Raw genomic sequence first — 17176 nt, forward strand, 5'->3', positions numbered from 1 at the left:
TAAACCTCTGTCCAGATTCGCTCTACCCACACTCTTCCCCCCTCGCACGCCCGGGATGGTTCAGACAATAACCCAGTGCCGGCCTCACGTGCCCCAAGCTGGGCGAGCCGAAGGCTGCGGTTTTGAACATCTTGTTTATTCATTTGTTACGGACATTTGTCCGTGCAGCTGACTCCCCGCGAAGGACAATCTGCCTATGTTCCAGCAGCAGACAGCTGCAGTCCAAGTTGTAGCCGAGCCCCACTCCTGGGATTAAGCAACCCCCTGTGCAGTGTGTGCTAGGACAGTGCCACACTCTTAGTGCAACACACTACCCTCAAATGGCTTTATTGCCGTGCTCCTCCGCTCTGTGGTATCGCCTTTCAACATTGTCTCTGGAATCCCCGTGACGATTGTGATTCGATGGGGTGGGAGGGAGGGGGTTGCAACTGGCTTAAACATTCAGTTCAAATCATTACGCCACAATGTATGTATTGATTGGATAATACTTTGAACAGGAAGTGGCTTAAGCACATTACAAATATCATATCAGTAACTCAAATCTCTGCTCCAGGGAAATGGGATTGAGTGGTATTGAAGAAGACTGGCTCTTCCGTATGTAGTTAACACATTAGATCTGGATAAGGATGTTGTGTGAGCCTCTTCTTCTGCACATCTGACCTGACCTGAAATGCTGGACTGATGTTGTGTGCTACAATTCCACCTCAATGCCATTAACCCTTTGTTAAACGTTGGCCACGAGTCACGCCCCCCAACTGAATAATTGCTCTTTGATGGAGGTGCTACCAACTGAGACATTAAACTGAGATCCCATCCCATCCGCCTGTTTTCAAGTGAATGTTAATGATCTTGTTCGAAAAGAGAAGGGAGTTTCTCCAGGCGTCCCTGGTGCACAACCTTCAATATTGATTGGTTATTCAGCTCATTATTGTTTGTGGTACCTGAGGACGCCCCAATTTTCAAAAGAGACATCTCAGAGGGGACCTTGTAGATATATATGAGATTTTGAACGGGATTTATATTTCCAGAAGGCATTCAACAAGGTGCCACATAAAAGACTGTTGCATAAGATTAGAGCCCATGGAATTAAAGGAATATATTAGCATGGATTGGAGAGTGACTAACAGGAAGAAAACATGAGAGTAGGGATAAACGGGTCCTTCTCAGATTGGCAGGATGTGACGAGTGGAGTGCCACAAGGATCAGTGCTTGGGCCTCAATTATTTACAGTCTATATCAACGATTTAGGTGAGGAAATAGAACTTAACATATCTAAATTCGCGGACAATACGAAGATAGGTGGGAGAGTAAGCTGTGAGGATGACACGCGAAGATTGCAAAGGGAAATAGACAGGCTAGGTGAGTGGGCAAGAAGGTGGCAGATCGAGTATAATGTGGGGAAGTGTGAAGTTATTCACCTGGGTAGTGAAAATAGAAACATAGATTATTTTCTAGAGGGGGAGAGACTAGGTAGTGTTAGCTCAGAGGGATTTGGGTGTCCTTGTACACCAGTCACAAAAGGTTAGTATGCAGGTACAGCAAGCAACTAGGAAGGCTTAATGCCATGTTGGTGTTCATTGCAAAAGGGTTAGAGTACAAGAGTAGGGCAGACTTGCTGCAGTTGTTAAGGCCTTAGTGAGACCGCACCTAGAGTATTTTGTGCAGTTTTGGTCTCCTTATTTAAGAAAGGACATACTCACCTTAGAGGAGGTGCAGCGTAAATTCACTAGGTTGGTTCCTGGGATGAGGGGGTTGACCTAGGTTGAGTAAACTAGGCCTATATGCTCTAGAATACACAACAACAACAGCAACAAGTTTATATTTGTATAGCGCCTTTCACGTCAGGAGGACATCCCAATTATAGAAGAATTAGAGGTGATCTTATAGAAACCTATAAGATTCTTAAGGGTCTTGACAGGGTAGATGCCGTGAGACTGTTTTCCCTGGTTGGAGAATCTAAAACTAGGGGTCATACTCTCAAGATTAAGGGTCAGCCTTTTCGAACTGAGTTGAGGAAACATTTCTTTACTCAGAGGGTAGTGATTTTGTGGAATTCTCTACCCCAGAAGGCTGCGGATGCTCAGCCCTTGAACATATTCAAGACTGAGGTTGATAGATTTCTAAACGATAGAGGGATTAAGGGATATGGGGATAGGGCGGGTAAATGGAATTAGATTAGAAGATCAGCCATGATCTTGTTAAATGGCGGGGCAGGTTTGAGGGGCTGAATGGCCTACTCCTGCTCCAACTTCTTATGGTCTTATGGATTGAGAAAGTAAGCCCAGAACAATACTTTTGGATGCAGCAAGACGATATAAAAAGAGGTCACAGGTTTAGTTTGCTCTTTAGAATTGCAAAACCATTTCAGAACAGATACCAGGAAGTGTTTCTTTACCCAGAGGGTAATTAGCAACTGAAACAAGGTTACCAGGAAGTGTGGCTGAAACCAGGACATTGGACTCATGGGAAGATGGTAGAGTGGGTATTCAGGAAGGATGAGATCAAAGGGCTTTCTTCATTTAAACCCTTTGTGATCTTGTCACCTTGATATGTGCAAATTGACTGCCAACAAAACAAGAGTCACTGTACTTACTTGAGAAGTGCTTTGAGATATTTCAACAGGATAAGTTTTAAGGATAATAAGGTGTAAGCAAATTCTTTCCTCATTCTTGAAATCTGATCTTGAAATCTGAAATTAGCAGTCAGATTTAAGACAATAAATCTATATCTTTGCATTTGATATAGTGCTTTATCACGTCATCTAGATGCCTCAAAGGCACTTCACAGGATCTTACTGAAAATTTTGTAGGAAAATGCAGCTGCCATATTGCACACAGCAACGTCCCACAAACAGGCATGAAATGCATGAATATTTTATCAAATGTTTTCAAAGAAAATCAATCAAATGCTGTCAGAAACTGAGAGGGAGACAGCAGCAAAAATCCAGTAAGAATCTAAGGTTGTAAATTTCACGCAGTCTTTAACCTGAAAGACCACTTTTGTCTCAAAATTTAACATCACCATAAATTCGTGGAAAATTCTTTACTTCAGCCTTAATCTGGAAGTTGGTTCTAATTAAATGCGGAAAGTCTGCTTCAATGAAGACTGGATTTAACAATGTTCGTCTGACTGTGGTTACCATTGTATCACCAGTAGATAAAGTTAACCTGGGCCATCACAGTCTAAACCCATCACATTTCCTTTTAGTGGGTGAACAATCCGACCCTTGGTGATGTTTGCTTCACAATGATAGGAAAAGCTGACTTTGAGGAATCAACAGCCTTTCTACCAACCAGTCTTCCCAGGACTGTGGTTTCTGACATCTGCTATCTAACTCCCCAAATGATTGAGGATCTGAGCTGTTTTAACTTTTGGTCTTACAGACTGAAACTAGGTTGAATTTTAAGCCTTATAAATATTTAGTTGAGATTTTAAGGGAGACAGTGACCTGAGATACTGCATAAAAGAGAGTCTGAGGGCTGCATTTCATACACTCAGAAAGTTCTAAGGCACATTTGTAGGTGAGGATGTGGACCTGGAAGTTGATCCGCTGAGCCCTGAGTTGGTAGAGCTTTGTTCCCAGCACTGTTTTGGAGTGTCAGCCTAGACTGTGAGCTAGAAGCCCTAACATGGGATTTGAACTCACTATCTTCTGACTCAGAGGCGAGAGTGCTACCAACTGAGCCAGGCTGACATGCACAAAAAGGTTAATGGAACACAGTTAATGGTGCCCTAACGAGTGGACTTTACATGTGGAAATAATTGTATTGGACAGAAGTTGAATTCCTTGAAGCACAAGAACCAAGCAATGCAGTTGTGATTAATGTTTCACACGCACATTTACTGGTATCTGCACAGATCCAGAGAATGAAACGGTGGTAAGAAGATTTATACAGGACATGCGGAGGCTGATTCCTTGTATAATTGCCCGTAACTTTGCATGCTCCCTGCACACAGTCCTGGTGGAAACCCCTTGGGAGGCGAACCAAGGCTGATCTTCCTTTGTAATCGACAAAGCATTCAGCTTGGAAAACCGTAGTAAATTTCTGAATGAGTCTTTGTGCTTAGGATTTAGCAGTAAATCCTCTGCATGTGTTTGTGGTCTTTCTCGCTCTCCCTCTCTCTCCGAGTACCATCGGCAGGTCAGGCATTACATCAGTGCATTTTATTACACATTGGGTCTGATCATGATCATGGCATGAAAACAACACTTCTGAGTGAATGTAGCTATCTCTGAGAATGTTACGTACGGTTAAATAGAGTGATGAGGCACGGAAACAGACCATTTATCTCAACCAGTCCAAACTGATGTTTATACCTCCATATCAATCCCCTCACCAATACCTTTCTATGCCTTTCTCCCTCAGATATGCATTAAGTATGAAGGTGTATGGTGTTCTGGGCATATACTAAGGCACAGGCCATATCCATAGCACCTTGTTATAATACAGGTGTGCGTGGACACTTGAGAACTTGTCAGGTTTCTTGCAAACTGTGCATACACACAGGGAGTGATGCCAGTAGCGACCATTTTCAAAGGAAGTGAGATCCTCTTTGGCCCTTTTTTTACTGGAAGTTATGTCAGCAATGGCCATTTTCAGGAAACCAGCTGCCCCAGTCCCATGGTTCATTACTTATTCTCTTATCTGGCCCTAAAGGGAGTTTAACACTCCAATTCAGTATCGGGACATGAGTAGCGGATGAAATATTTAAACGAGTTGCCCTCAGCCTGTTCAAGTAGATGTTAAATATCCCATGCATTGATTGACAACCAGATTCCTACTTACTGCTAGGTAAACAGAGGCACGTGGAGTAAGGTTGATAAACCAGCTGGTATTTTATTATTAATAATAATAATAATATTTGATATTAGTGCCTTTCACATTCAGCAGACATTTCAAAGTACTTCACAGGATATACAGTAAAATGGAGTGACTGTATTTTGTAGGTAAAAAATGGCCCCTTCATTTGTGTACATCAAGTCCTACACACAGCCATGAAGTGAATGGTCAGTTTTATTTGGAGGATTGTTGGTCAGGACACCAGGGGAAACTCCCTTCTCTTTTCAGGATCTTTAATGTTCCCCTGGGCAGATGGATGGGGCCTCAATTTAATGTCTCACCAGAGATTGTTTTTGATGTGAACCAGACAGATTTTTGCTTGCATCTTGGATTTCTTATTAAGTAAATGTCGGCATCCGTAACCCAATAAGCAAACCCTCGCTGTTTGCAAGGCTTCGATTTGATGCAATTTATGTTCATTTTTAATCATCTAATTTTTTTTATTATTAATAGTATCCATATAGTGACTTACAGAAATTGCCAGCAAATCCCTTTGAAGAGCTTTGAGCTGTTTTGACAAAACAAGCGCGATATCAAATCCAAGGATCATTACAATCATTATTATTATTAGACAGGGGTAATCTGAGACAAACATTCACTGATTGGTAGATCAGTCAGGCCCAGGTGCCTCTTAACTCCCCATGTTCCCAGAGTTCAGACTCTCCTTTAGGAGACATCAGATGAAAGAACCCACTAATGAGACCCTCTTGACTTGCGAAGCCTCTGAAGCTGAAATGGTCACCAAGGAGAAAGGCTCACTTCCCTGCAATTCAATCAGCTTCCTCAAAACCCAGGCAGAAAAGAAGCCAGCTCTGGGGCCCCGGGAAGCTTTGAAGTGCGAGGGGATGGAGCGGATCAGGACGGTGGGGGGATACATTTGCTTCCGATGCCAATAAAACAGGTCTGCAGCAGAGTCTGACTGAACTCCACTGTGGACAGGACAGGCACAGCATTGTACTGCACTCAGGCCTGGAAAAGAACACACACTCAACCACTCAGTAAGTGTAGACTTACTTGTGAAGGACAGTTGTTGAGTAAGGCACTGCCATTTGTCAGTAAAACTACTCTTAGTCCATATAATCAAGATCCTTGTCCCCACCTTTAAAGCCTTCCACATTCTTGCTACTCCCTACCTATATGACCTATTAAAACTTCACCATCCTGTCCACTCCTTCTGCTCTGCAGGCACTGCCTTCTCCACATCTCGTGCCCTGCCTGCTCCATTATTTGGCAGTTGGGTCTTTAGACTCTCTGCCCCCACCCTCTGGAACTCCATCCTAGAGCCTCTCAGTCTTGCCCCCTCCCTAGCCTACTTTAAAGCCCATCTCAAGACCTTCCTTTTTGACTTTGTCAACGGTCATCTTCCCTCCTCCACCCACCCTTGCCCTCCACCCTCTCTGACTTGTGCAGGGACAGACCTGAAATATCTGTGCTGTTGTTTTTCACCGAGTCCAATCCCACTCTCCTGCTCGCTCCCCATTCCCTCTTTTCTAATCAACTATTTAATTCCCTTTCAGAAAAATTCATGGTTTTCTTCTAGGAAGCGACACAGAATAGCGATCAGGACAGCACTGACCTCCAATGGTCAGCATATATATAGGGAAATAACGTAAGTAAATTATAGAGTAATAGCAGACTTCACTTATGTTTTAGGGAATAGTATAAAACGACCCAGATATTTATAATCCTTGTATTTGATACAGCACCTTTCACACCTCAAAGAGCTTCACAGGATTTCTTGTCAAGTCTAGTGACTGTGAATCTTGTCACCAAATGCTCCGACATTTATATTGCTGGGACAAATGTGCACAAATGTAAAGAAAGTTTTAATTTATTTTATTGTTTAAATAAAGTGCACCGAAATATACAGCTGATTGCCAGGTTATGCATATGAACAAATCTACCCAGACAGCTAGTCTCAACTAGATTACTTTTTTTTCAGTTAAAGAGTTTAATTGTTGCCTGGTCTAAGTGTGATCTTACAAATTATTTCCAAAAAAAAACTTGTGAACAAAAAACAATCGAGCGAGGCAAAGGCTTCAGTATCTACGTTAAAACTTAAAAACAAAGGAAAATCTAATTTGAACAGAAAAATACAATATTCCAACACATCTGTAACAGCGATCGAAAAAAATAATCTGTACAAAACAGGTCCAATGCAGGGACTCGTGTAGAAATCTGCATTTTTTTTAAATTTAAAACTACTTTTTTTTAAGTTTAAAAAGAATTCTGCCAATGGGATGAGGTTTGGAGTGTGGGCCAAACCTTTCAGGCTCTCTCAGATTAAACAGTGTGGCACAGGTACCTGCTTAACAAGTTTATTTGATACTAGTTGTCAGTGTGACTTCTGAATGCAGTTTTCACTGTGAACTGTCCGTTGGTGAAGTTGAGGGTGTGCAAAGAGGTTGAATGGATGGGGGTAACGACACACACACACACACACGAACCACCTTTTCCTCATTAATTGAAAATAAAATAAAAATGAAGATTTCTACGGGGAGATCGGGGACCAGTGAAGTAGTGTGGGTCTGGTCGCAGACGACAGACCTTGATAAACCTCGGTGGCTGAAGTATCTTTTTAAACCAATCATTAATTATAATAATAATAAAAATCCTTGCATTTGATATAGCACCTAATCACATCATTGAGAAGTCTCAAAGCGCTTCATAGAACATATTGTAAAATGGATTGACTGTGTATTTTGTGGGCAAAATGTGGCAGCCAATTGCACACAGCAGTGTCCCACAAACGGTCATGGATTGAGTGACTAATTTTTTTGTTTGGGAGGGATTATTCCCGGAAAGCAATCTGCCAAAGGGCTAACAACCAGGTTCCTATTTACTGTGAGGTAAACAGAAGCACGTGGAGTAAGGAAGCTTGCCTAAGGTTTCACCCTGCTCGCGAATCGAACTCCGGTCCTCTCGCTTGCGAAAGTGAGTGCTCTAACCACTATCCTACAGGAGTCCAAATCCACTTTACAAAACGTTCTGTGAAGCGTTTCCAGATGTATTGTGAAGTGATAAGGCTTTGAATTATTCCCCACTCGGTGTCTTACTGGCCATGTTTAGGACCACTGACAGGAACACTCTGTCGGTTCCTGGATGGTGTAATTGACCCAGGTGGAGTTGCCGCTGCAGTAAAGCTGTACTGTGCGCTTCTGCAGCCCAATTTCCCGGCAGCACTTGCAGAACCTGGCGTGCGTGTTAATGCTGTAGTTGTAAATACTGGCGGAGGGGCACTTCCCATCACAGGAGACTATGTTCACCTGTAGTAAAAGGGAAAAAGTTGTTTGATGGTTAAATAGATAAATAGTAATAATAATCCTTACTTATTACATTTTGCCCACAAAATACACAGTTGATCCACTTTTAATAAGACAATAATAATCCTTGCATTTGGTATAGAGCCTTATCGCATCATTGAGATATCTCAAAAGTGCTTCACAGAATATATTGTCAAGTAAATTGACTATATATTTTATGTTGAGGGTGAAATGTGGCAACCAATTGCACAGAGCAATGTCCCACAAACAGTGGTGGATTGAGTGACTGATTTTTTTTTGAGGGATTATTACCCCCGGAAAGCAATCCGCCTATCAACTAACAACTGAGTTTCTACGTACTGCTGGGTAAACAGAAGCATGTGGAGTAAGGAAACTTGCCTAAGGTTTACCCATCCCAGGAATCGAACCCGGGATCTCTCATTTGCAAGGCGAGTGCTCTGACTACTTTGCTATGGGACTCTATTTTATAGTATATCCTCTGAATCACTTTTAAGACGAGAACATTTTTTGGTGTTGGGCCGACCGACCTTGTGTAATGGCTTGGGACATCCACCCGACATGAAAGGCGCTATACAAATGTAATCTTGTTGTTGTTGCTGTTGTTGTAACGACTGCTGCAGATTGTGCTGGTCTGTTTGATTTTAAAAACGGAAGCGGAGTGTGATGTAGGTGAGGAACGCAGTGCCTTTTAGCAGTGGCAGAAGCAATTGGGCTTCCCTTTCCTGGTTACTCACAGGTCTGTTACTCCTGCAGTCATTCTTCCGTATCGTCATCCGAACAACCACCTTCTGGCAAGATTTCACGTCTTCTTTACCTGTGAAGCACACTTTAGTTCCCATGCCTTAACCCCTGAGAATACAGCCCTATGTATTTACAGTAAGGTGCTCTTTATGCCTGGCTCATTCTCACGTGTGTAAGTTTTACCTACATGACAACATTCTGTATTCAATACAAGTTCATCACTTATTTATTTCCAGATCAGCGTCTTCTTCAACTGAGACATTGATTTAGGTGTTGCCCGCGTTGTGACCCCCACCTCCCACCCTGCATTATAAACACAATGGTTTTGCCTCATTTTATTAGCTTGTATTTCCTCCTTAATGTAAGTTCAGTCCAAATTCAAATAAATTGTTCACTCTTCTTACTGCTTGTAAAACGTTGCTGGAAGCAAACTACCCACCATGTTTGCTTCTGTAACAACTTTTACTTTGTTTCTCTGTGCACATTAATCTCTTTGTTGGTGCTCACCCCCCCACTGAAACACTCTACTCTAATCCCATTCTCCTGCACTCTCCCCATCGAGTCTGTGTTGGTGCTTGCTCCCCCACTGGGGCTCTCTTCTCAAACGCCATTCTGCTGCTCTCTTCCCTCCCTACTGGAGATCTTCCCTCCAAACCCAGATTCCCTTTAATATTACATTCCTTCAAATATCTATCCAATTCCCATTTAAATGCTGTTACGGACTTGGCCGGACTGTGTTCTCACATCCCAACAACCACTGTTCTTAGAACAAGGAGATCTTCAAGCAGTGATTTTTATTCCTGCTTTTTGATTGTATTTCACATTAAAGCTGGCGGGACCTCACTTCAGCACGCTACTGATTTGTACTGGGTTCAGATCAGTGCTTTTATTTAAACATGTACTCACAGCTTTTACAGCAGCCATGCAAGTAGGTTATGACTGAGCCTCCAATCTGAGGAAGAAAGATTTTGGTTTGTGTTGGTCATTAACAGAAATAGCAATAATAAATCTTTTGGTAGAGCAAGTTTCACAGCAGGAGGACATCTCGAAGCACTTCACTGTTGTGTATTTTGTAGAGGAACACAGCAGCCAATCTGTGCACAGCAATGTCCCACAAACAAAACGTGACAATGTGTTTTATAACATGATGCTATGTGTAAAAATATGATGTCTTGTGTCTGTGTTTGTGTGTGTTGGAATGTATTATCAATGACTGGAACAGGTAATCTGGAAGGGTGGTTGAGGCTTGGACACTGGAATCGTTGGAAAATATAGTTTGATGCTGTGATGGGGTTGCAGTGGGGTGGATGTTTTGGAGGGATGAGATTGGATGGGCTGAAGAGCCTCCTTCATCCAGACCAATCTTGTGTTGGTGTGCTTGTGCTGTGACTGACATGATGTGACACACTGACCTTCAGACACTCTGTCTCGTTGAAAGGAGGGCAGCTGAGAGGCGAGATGATCAAGGTGGGACCAGAAGCCATCTCGGTGCAGTTGTGCATGACACAATTAAACATCCACGATGCTCCGGGCTTGAGGAGGGCACAATAATAAAACGATGTCAAACAATAATTAGACATGGTTTGTTCCTGAGAGCAGTCATGCTTTCTTGGTAGTTGCAGGACTGTTCACTATGAACAACTTCCTGTGTCTTAGTGCTGGCATTTTACTAAACAAAAGAAATATGGCATCTCACTAATAAGCACAGGACCCTTTTATGTCAGGGGAACATCTCAAAACGTTTCCCAGGATTTACGGTAAAGTACTGTGTATTTTGTAGGCGAATGTGGCAGGCAATTTGCACACAATAATATCCCACAAAACTGCCATGAAGTAAATGATAAATTTATTTGTGGGGATTGTTGGCCGGACACCGGGAGAAACTCCCTTCTCTTTTTGAGTAGCGCCATGCATTCTTTAATGTCTTCCTGAGCAGGCAGATAGGACCTTGGTTTATTGTCTCCCAACTGAGACACACTACATTTTTTTTCAAAATCCCTCATTGAGGCTTGCTCCCCCCCTCACCTCGAACATGGCTGTGGTCCCATTTTCCATATTAAACAGGCAAGAAATGTTCTTACAGATTCCACAACACCTTGTCAGGTCCGTCGGGGGAATGTAAACCTGGTTCTGTTGATGGTAAAGGGAATGAAAGGACGAGGTTAACTGGATGTCATCTTGTGTGTAATATGCTGCTGCTCGTGCAGACAGATCAAAGCTAATCACTGGAACAAATGTGTGTTATTGTTACAACTGGCATTTGATTTAACTGCTTAAAAAAAAGGAGATAGATGAAGAATCCTGGAAATTCCCAACAAAGAGTGACACCAAAATGTGTCACTCCAACCTCCCAGTGGTGGATGGGAGAAGGTGGAAATCAAAGTTCAAGAAAAATATTGGAGTAAGTAGAAATTAGTTTAGAAATAAAATCACTGACGATAGGAAGAAAATCTGACCCTTGTCAATTATCGCCAAGTAGTGTTTAAAATGAAATTGTTCGTTTGCCTTAAAGGCAAATCGTGAGGGTTCTCAGCTGCCACTTAGACACGTGTGTTATTACCGTGTTACAATGTGACGAGCAGTTGACTGCAGTGACTATGAGCTGATAGAAGCCGGTCACGTTGTCATGATGATGTGTGCATTGCGTGGTGTGGCACACACTGTCCGCCATGTGCTCCACAATGGTCTGTCCGGGACGCAGCACGCCTCTCCCTCCGTCCACGCACACGTGGTCATTCACTGCGACAGACAAGACAATAAGAACATATAAAACCAAGCTCCATCTCATCCACCTTCCTCCTTCCTGGCGGTCGCATGCACATACGTCCCGATCTACCTATGTATTATATCCCATCATGTTATCTCCTAACCGAAAACTATCTAATCTGTGTTTGAAGGAATCAAGGTTTCATAAGTACCGTAATATGTATTAACACCCAATTTCCTGCTTAGAATTGAACCCCTCCAGTCTATGTTACATCCCATTTAAAAGTACTCGCTGTTGTGCGGTGTGGTGGTACCTTGTCGTAAACTTCTTAATTGTGGGTCAACTTCAAAATCCTCATGCTCACCTACTTATCCTTTCATGCCTTTACACCTCCCTAACTCCATGACCCCCTACTGCTCGCTGAGACTCCAGCCTCCCCCTACTGCTCGCTGCTCCACTCAGCAAACTCAGGCATGCTGCACTTCCCCGCCAGCCTCCCCACCCCCCCACCCCGCTATTACCAGTTAGGTTTTCAGTCACTATTCTCCCACCTTCTGGAACTCCCTCCATCTACCATTCCATCTTGCCTAATCTCTTTCTGTCTTCAAGTCCCACCTCATATCCTACCTCTTCGAACCTACCTCACCTGTGGCCCCTTCCCACCTTTCGCTTATTTGCCATCTCACCCCCTCCTTGCAAAGTGCTCCGCGATGTTACCCCATGTGAAAGACATGGGTAATGACATGGTGGTGGTGTTGTCTGTTCAGTGCAGATCAGAGCAGTAGATTGGCACCTACCACACTTGTACTTCGGGCAAACACACTGATCCACTGTGGTCTCTCTGTGCTGCTCGTCCATCTGCAAGACCTCACCCTACAAACATCAGACAGACTGTTACAACTCTGCACATAAGAGAGGCACGTTCAATAAACCAAGGCTCAGGATGCCTCACTTACCACTTGGCACTGAGGTTTCAGAAGCGTATCGCACGCACATTCTGAAAGAAAGGAAAGTGCACAAGTCACTGATGAGCTTGCAGCATGTCCTAGAGACTGCCAATCTGTTACAATGATAAACGCGACATTGCCATACCACAGGAACGTAGTGGACAGCACTGGTCGGGTCTCCAAGACTGGACCATCTTCGTTCCATGGGGGCATTTGAACTCCGGGCAACGATAGGTCTCGCAAACTGGAGAAAAGAGATTATGAGAGATGATGTGATTTGACGTACGGCATGTGGTTTGTGAAGCACACTGTTGAGGTCTCTCTTGGGAACGCGATTGATGAGCTGCGTTTTCAATGGTTAATGGATTAATCTTACCACAGTGATAGGACGGGCAGCACTTCTCAGTGGTGGTGTCGTTCACGGTGAGGATTTCACCCTCCTGGCAGCTGGGAATCTCATCCGAGCAGGAACCACACACTAGGTCAGAGGGGATAGACAGCACCTATTAGATCTACAGTCATTGCTACACTATTATCCATTTCAGGAGTCAAGTTTCCTAACTTCACATGTCTCTGTTTACCCAGTAGTAAGTAGGGAATCCGGTTGTTGGTCGATTGGCGGATTGTTTTCTGGGGATAATGGTTTCTGCCAGTGCGGTTAGCAAGTGGTCTAGTCTTCTCGGATATTCCTTGACACTAGGTTACACTGCTCGCTATCTACTAATGTGGTTGCTGTGCAGGCAGCAGCTTCTACACTATAAACAAATTCACACACGTACCGTGGTGTACATATTGTGTGAACAGCCATCCTTACATTCAAAGGGCAACCATTATTATCCATTTTAGGTTCACAAGAGGCTCAGATGAAGAAGGCCCTTTGTCCCAATTGATCCCACCCTACTGTCTTCCCTTGTATACTCTCAATGAGTCCTATCTTCTGACTATATCACCCATGCTGGTAATAGAATATAATACAATTGATATTTATATAGTGCCTTTCACACCATGGACGTCTCAATGAGCTTCAAGTAATTATCAATTGCTGGCACTATTTGCCTCCACTGCCTTTCCTTATTGATGTCTGTTCCAAAACAAGATGGGAGGATGGTAGGCTGGTTGTTCTGGAAGGATGAGAAGAAATGGTCTGAAGGACCTTTTTTTACTTCATCCAAACTGTTCTTGTGATCTTGTGAATGCAAGTGCGAATCAAAACAAAAGAAGCTATCAGAGGTTGCTAGTTCAGTTATTTATAAGTTATTTATAATCACACATGTGACTTACTGCAAATATATGCCAGGCAGCAGCTTCCATCGGTGCGGGTCGCAATCAAAGTTTGGTCCTCTTGACAAACTGGGATATCTGACTCACACTTGTCTGGATCACACTCTGCAGAGAGTACGCAGTTTGTCAGATCAGGGAATAATAATAATCTTGGTTTGATAACAATAGTAATCCTTGTATTTTATATTTGATCCAATGATGTCAAAATATCTCGGAACGCTTCACACAAATAAAATTGGTCACTCACTTTACGCCGTTTGTGGGACATTGCTGCGTGCAAATTGACCGCCACGATCATTGGGAAAATACATAGTGACTACACTTTACAGTGAAATCCTGTGAAGCATTTTGAGATGTTGTGATGATGTGATAATGTGTCAATGGGAGGATCACTGAACTATCGTAATTTTGACCCCGTTGTTCGTGCACGGTGGGGCTGAGATCAAGTCCTCGTGTTGACATTGTGAGTAAACTTACCGCAAAAGTAATCGGGGCAGCAGGAATTTGACTTGTAGAGAGAGACGAGCCTCTCTCCATCTCCACACTGGGGAGCAAAACGCTCACACACTGTCTGATTGCAAACTGAAGGCAGGAGAGAACGATGGTCACATTAGTGTAAGACTGAGAGATACATCGGCAGCAAACCCATGACAGCCGCACTTCACTGGCTAGCTTTAGTATTCTTTTTTATCTTAAAGTGGAAGGAGTGTGAAATACATCACTCCCTGACTTCGTCCCTCCTTCATTCCCTCCCTCTCTTCTATCCTTTACTCTATCCCTCTAACCCTTACTCTCACTTTCATTCCCTCCCTACCCCACTCTCTCCCTCCCTCTCTCCCGCCCTCATTCCCTCCCTCGCGCCCTTATTTCCTCCCTCCCTCCTTCTCTCCCTCACAGAGGAACAACTCAGATCACTGGTGACGTTGCTGGCTGATCTCTGTGGGGCTCCAGCATTGCTCAGTGCAGAGCTGCCCCACTGCTGTCTGAGCTGTGGATGGACCTTGCAGTCAGTTCCTTTTGCCTGCTCCTTCAGGCCACCCTCGGTGCTGCCCTCAGACACTGCAGACTTTGGGAAAAGTGCAGCAACAGCTGTGATCTGCACTTTCCCTGCAATCGTCCGCCAACACTCACGCATGAATAATGGCCAGTGGGGGAGGCTGCCCCAGTACACCTGAGGAAGGAGGGGGAGCTTTTCAGCAGACTTACCGCAGATTTTCTGTGGGCAGCAGCTTCTATCACTGGCCAGGTTGACCATCACCTCCCCTAAGCGGTGGCAGGCCAAGACGGGGACAGACGAGCAGTTCAGGTCCACCGTGTTGATGGTCCCATTCTCCAGACACCGGTAGGTGCAGCAGCCGTCCAGCGACGCGCTCCACGTCTCGCCGGCGGCTCGAGGAAGCCCCCAGCTATCAGTGCAGGCTGCAAATACACCGCGGGGCAGATAGATTAGCACTGTCAACCGTGGGCTTTCACCCCAAGACAGAGGGGATTTCACCCCAAGATAGAGGGGATTTCACCCGATTAGCCTTTTCGAACAATGTCACGAGGACACGCTCTCTGACCTCTGACTCCCGACCTTGCCAGGTCTCCAATGAAGCATCACAAATGTACAATATAATAAACAGCATGATAATAACAATAATAATAAAAACATTTGCCGCAGCCTGTGGGCCAGGACTGTCCCTACCGCACTTCTCCTCGGGCACGCAAAGGGTGGAGTCAGGCCGGTGGAGAATGGTGCCCTGGGGGCAGACACAGCCCTCACTCAGGATGGAGCAGGTCGAATCCTCCGAGGGGAAGAAGATCCTGTTCTGGCAGGTCTTGGCCTCACAGGTTGGCACGCATGCCTGGTACATCAGGTGGGCCGGGCACAGGAAGGCTGCAAAAGCAACAGAAAAGATTCAATCCATACACGTTTCTCACAGACAAAATCCATCAGTGACTGTGCTGGACTCTGTATAAACTACCCCAATTCCCTGCTCTTTCCCCATACTCTTTTAAGTACCTGTTAAATTCCTGTGAGACCATTTTGTCTTAAAACTTAAGAGCCATGTTAAATTTTCTGACCAAATAAATGACTAATTTTAATTGGGGGATTGCTGGCCAGCTTCTCTTTTTGAACAGTGCCACAGGATCTTTAAACTCCATCTGAACAGGCAGATTAATATCTAATTTGAAGGACAGCACTTCAGACAATAATCCTTGGTTTGATCAGCACGCCTTTCACATCAGGATGTCTCAAAGTGTTTCCTAGGATATACTGTAAAGTGTTGTGACTGTTTATATGTGGGCATTTTGTACAGTGCCCTTCACTTAGCCTAATGTCTCGAAGTGCTTCACAGTGGTGAGGTATGGACAGTGAGCTAGGAGGAAGGGGGTGTCCAGCTGTTACTTACGGCAATAATCCGATTTCCTCCACTCGATGCAAATGTTGAACTTGTTGCAGACCGCGACGTAGGCAGCGAGAGCCGAGCAGGGATTGCTCACGAAGACGGAGTCCCTCACCCAGAGTTCACAGAACATCTCGGGAGAAACCTGGTCATTGAAACGAAAGGGGAGCGTTCACCATTACATGACTTTGAGCTGTGTGAGGACTCAAATTAGCTGGTGGCAAGTTATAACAATCCTTACATTTGATACAGTACTTCATCACATCATTGAGACGTCTCAAAGCGCTTCACAGAATAGATTGTAGGTGGATTGATTGTATGTTTTGTGGGCGAAACGCAGCAGCCAATCGTGCACAGCAGAGTTCTACAAATAGTTGTGTACTTTAAAGTGCAGGATTTACTTAAGAGTGCAGTCAGTTTGCACACAGCAACGTCCCTCAAACAGTCATGAAGTGAGTGACCGGTTATGTCTGGTGGGGGGTGGATGCTGTGCACTAATTGGCTGCCACAGAACACACAGTCACTGCACAGCCAGTCCTGTGAAGTGTCGGGAGTTTGAACGCCGTTTGGTGTTTCAGTCTCGGGGTCAGCACCTGGGAGTGGCAGACACTGAAGGTCTCGTTGCGAAGCATCCTGAAGCACTCAGAGCAGTCGCTGGTCGTGCAGTTGACCTCAAGCCGCCGACTCATTCTCATCCCGGTTCTTGTGCTGGGCACCGTCCAGTCATCCACGAAGGTCACGGGGTCGTCCGTCTCCTTCAAGACCGTCCCATTTTTCAAGGTCAGGTCATTTGTGGGATTTCCATCGCAGTAACCTGAAAAATCATGTCAATAGGTTCAGCGAAACATGACAAGCTATGGGACAAGTGGGGAAGAAAATCCACCCAAAGCTAGATCGGCCCTATTTTTGTGGCATTTCAGAGCATCCAGAATTGATAGAACAATAATAATCCTTGCATTTGATATAGAACCTTATCATGTCGTCA

General features: G+C 44.3%; 1 protein-coding gene across 1 annotated transcript in view; it reads right to left on the reverse strand.

The window, feature by feature from the left end:
- Positions 1–7799: 7799 nt before the first annotated feature.
- Positions 7800–17176, reverse strand: part of otog (otogelin) — a 64338-nt gene continuing 54961 nt past the window's right edge. The window contains exons 39-54 of the mRNA XM_042341569.1: positions 16785–17005; positions 16198–16336; positions 15489–15680; positions 15008–15220; positions 14279–14383; positions 13802–13906; positions 12897–12998; positions 12666–12764; positions 12530–12570; positions 12371–12446; positions 11427–11605; positions 10892–10996; positions 10279–10398; positions 9773–9818; positions 8860–8939; positions 7800–8107 (exon numbers count right to left, since the gene is read on the reverse strand). Of these exons, the coding sequence (XP_042197503.1) occupies positions 7907–8107; positions 8860–8939; positions 9773–9818; positions 10279–10398; positions 10892–10996; positions 11427–11605; positions 12371–12446; positions 12530–12570; positions 12666–12764; positions 12897–12998; positions 13802–13906; positions 14279–14383; positions 15008–15220; positions 15489–15680; positions 16198–16336; positions 16785–17005 (2024 nt within the window). The 3' untranslated portion in view covers positions 7800–7906. The remainder of the gene's footprint in view (positions 8108–8859; positions 8940–9772; positions 9819–10278; positions 10399–10891; positions 10997–11426; positions 11606–12370; positions 12447–12529; positions 12571–12665; positions 12765–12896; positions 12999–13801; positions 13907–14278; positions 14384–15007; positions 15221–15488; positions 15681–16197; positions 16337–16784; positions 17006–17176) is intronic.

The sequence above is a fragment of the Callorhinchus milii genome, unplaced genomic scaffold (assembly GCF_018977255.1).
Source record: "Callorhinchus milii isolate IMCB2004 unplaced genomic scaffold, IMCB_Cmil_1.0 Scaffold17, whole genome shotgun sequence".
In the NCBI taxonomy this organism is placed as follows: Eukaryota; Metazoa; Chordata; class Chondrichthyes; order Chimaeriformes; family Callorhinchidae; genus Callorhinchus; species Callorhinchus milii.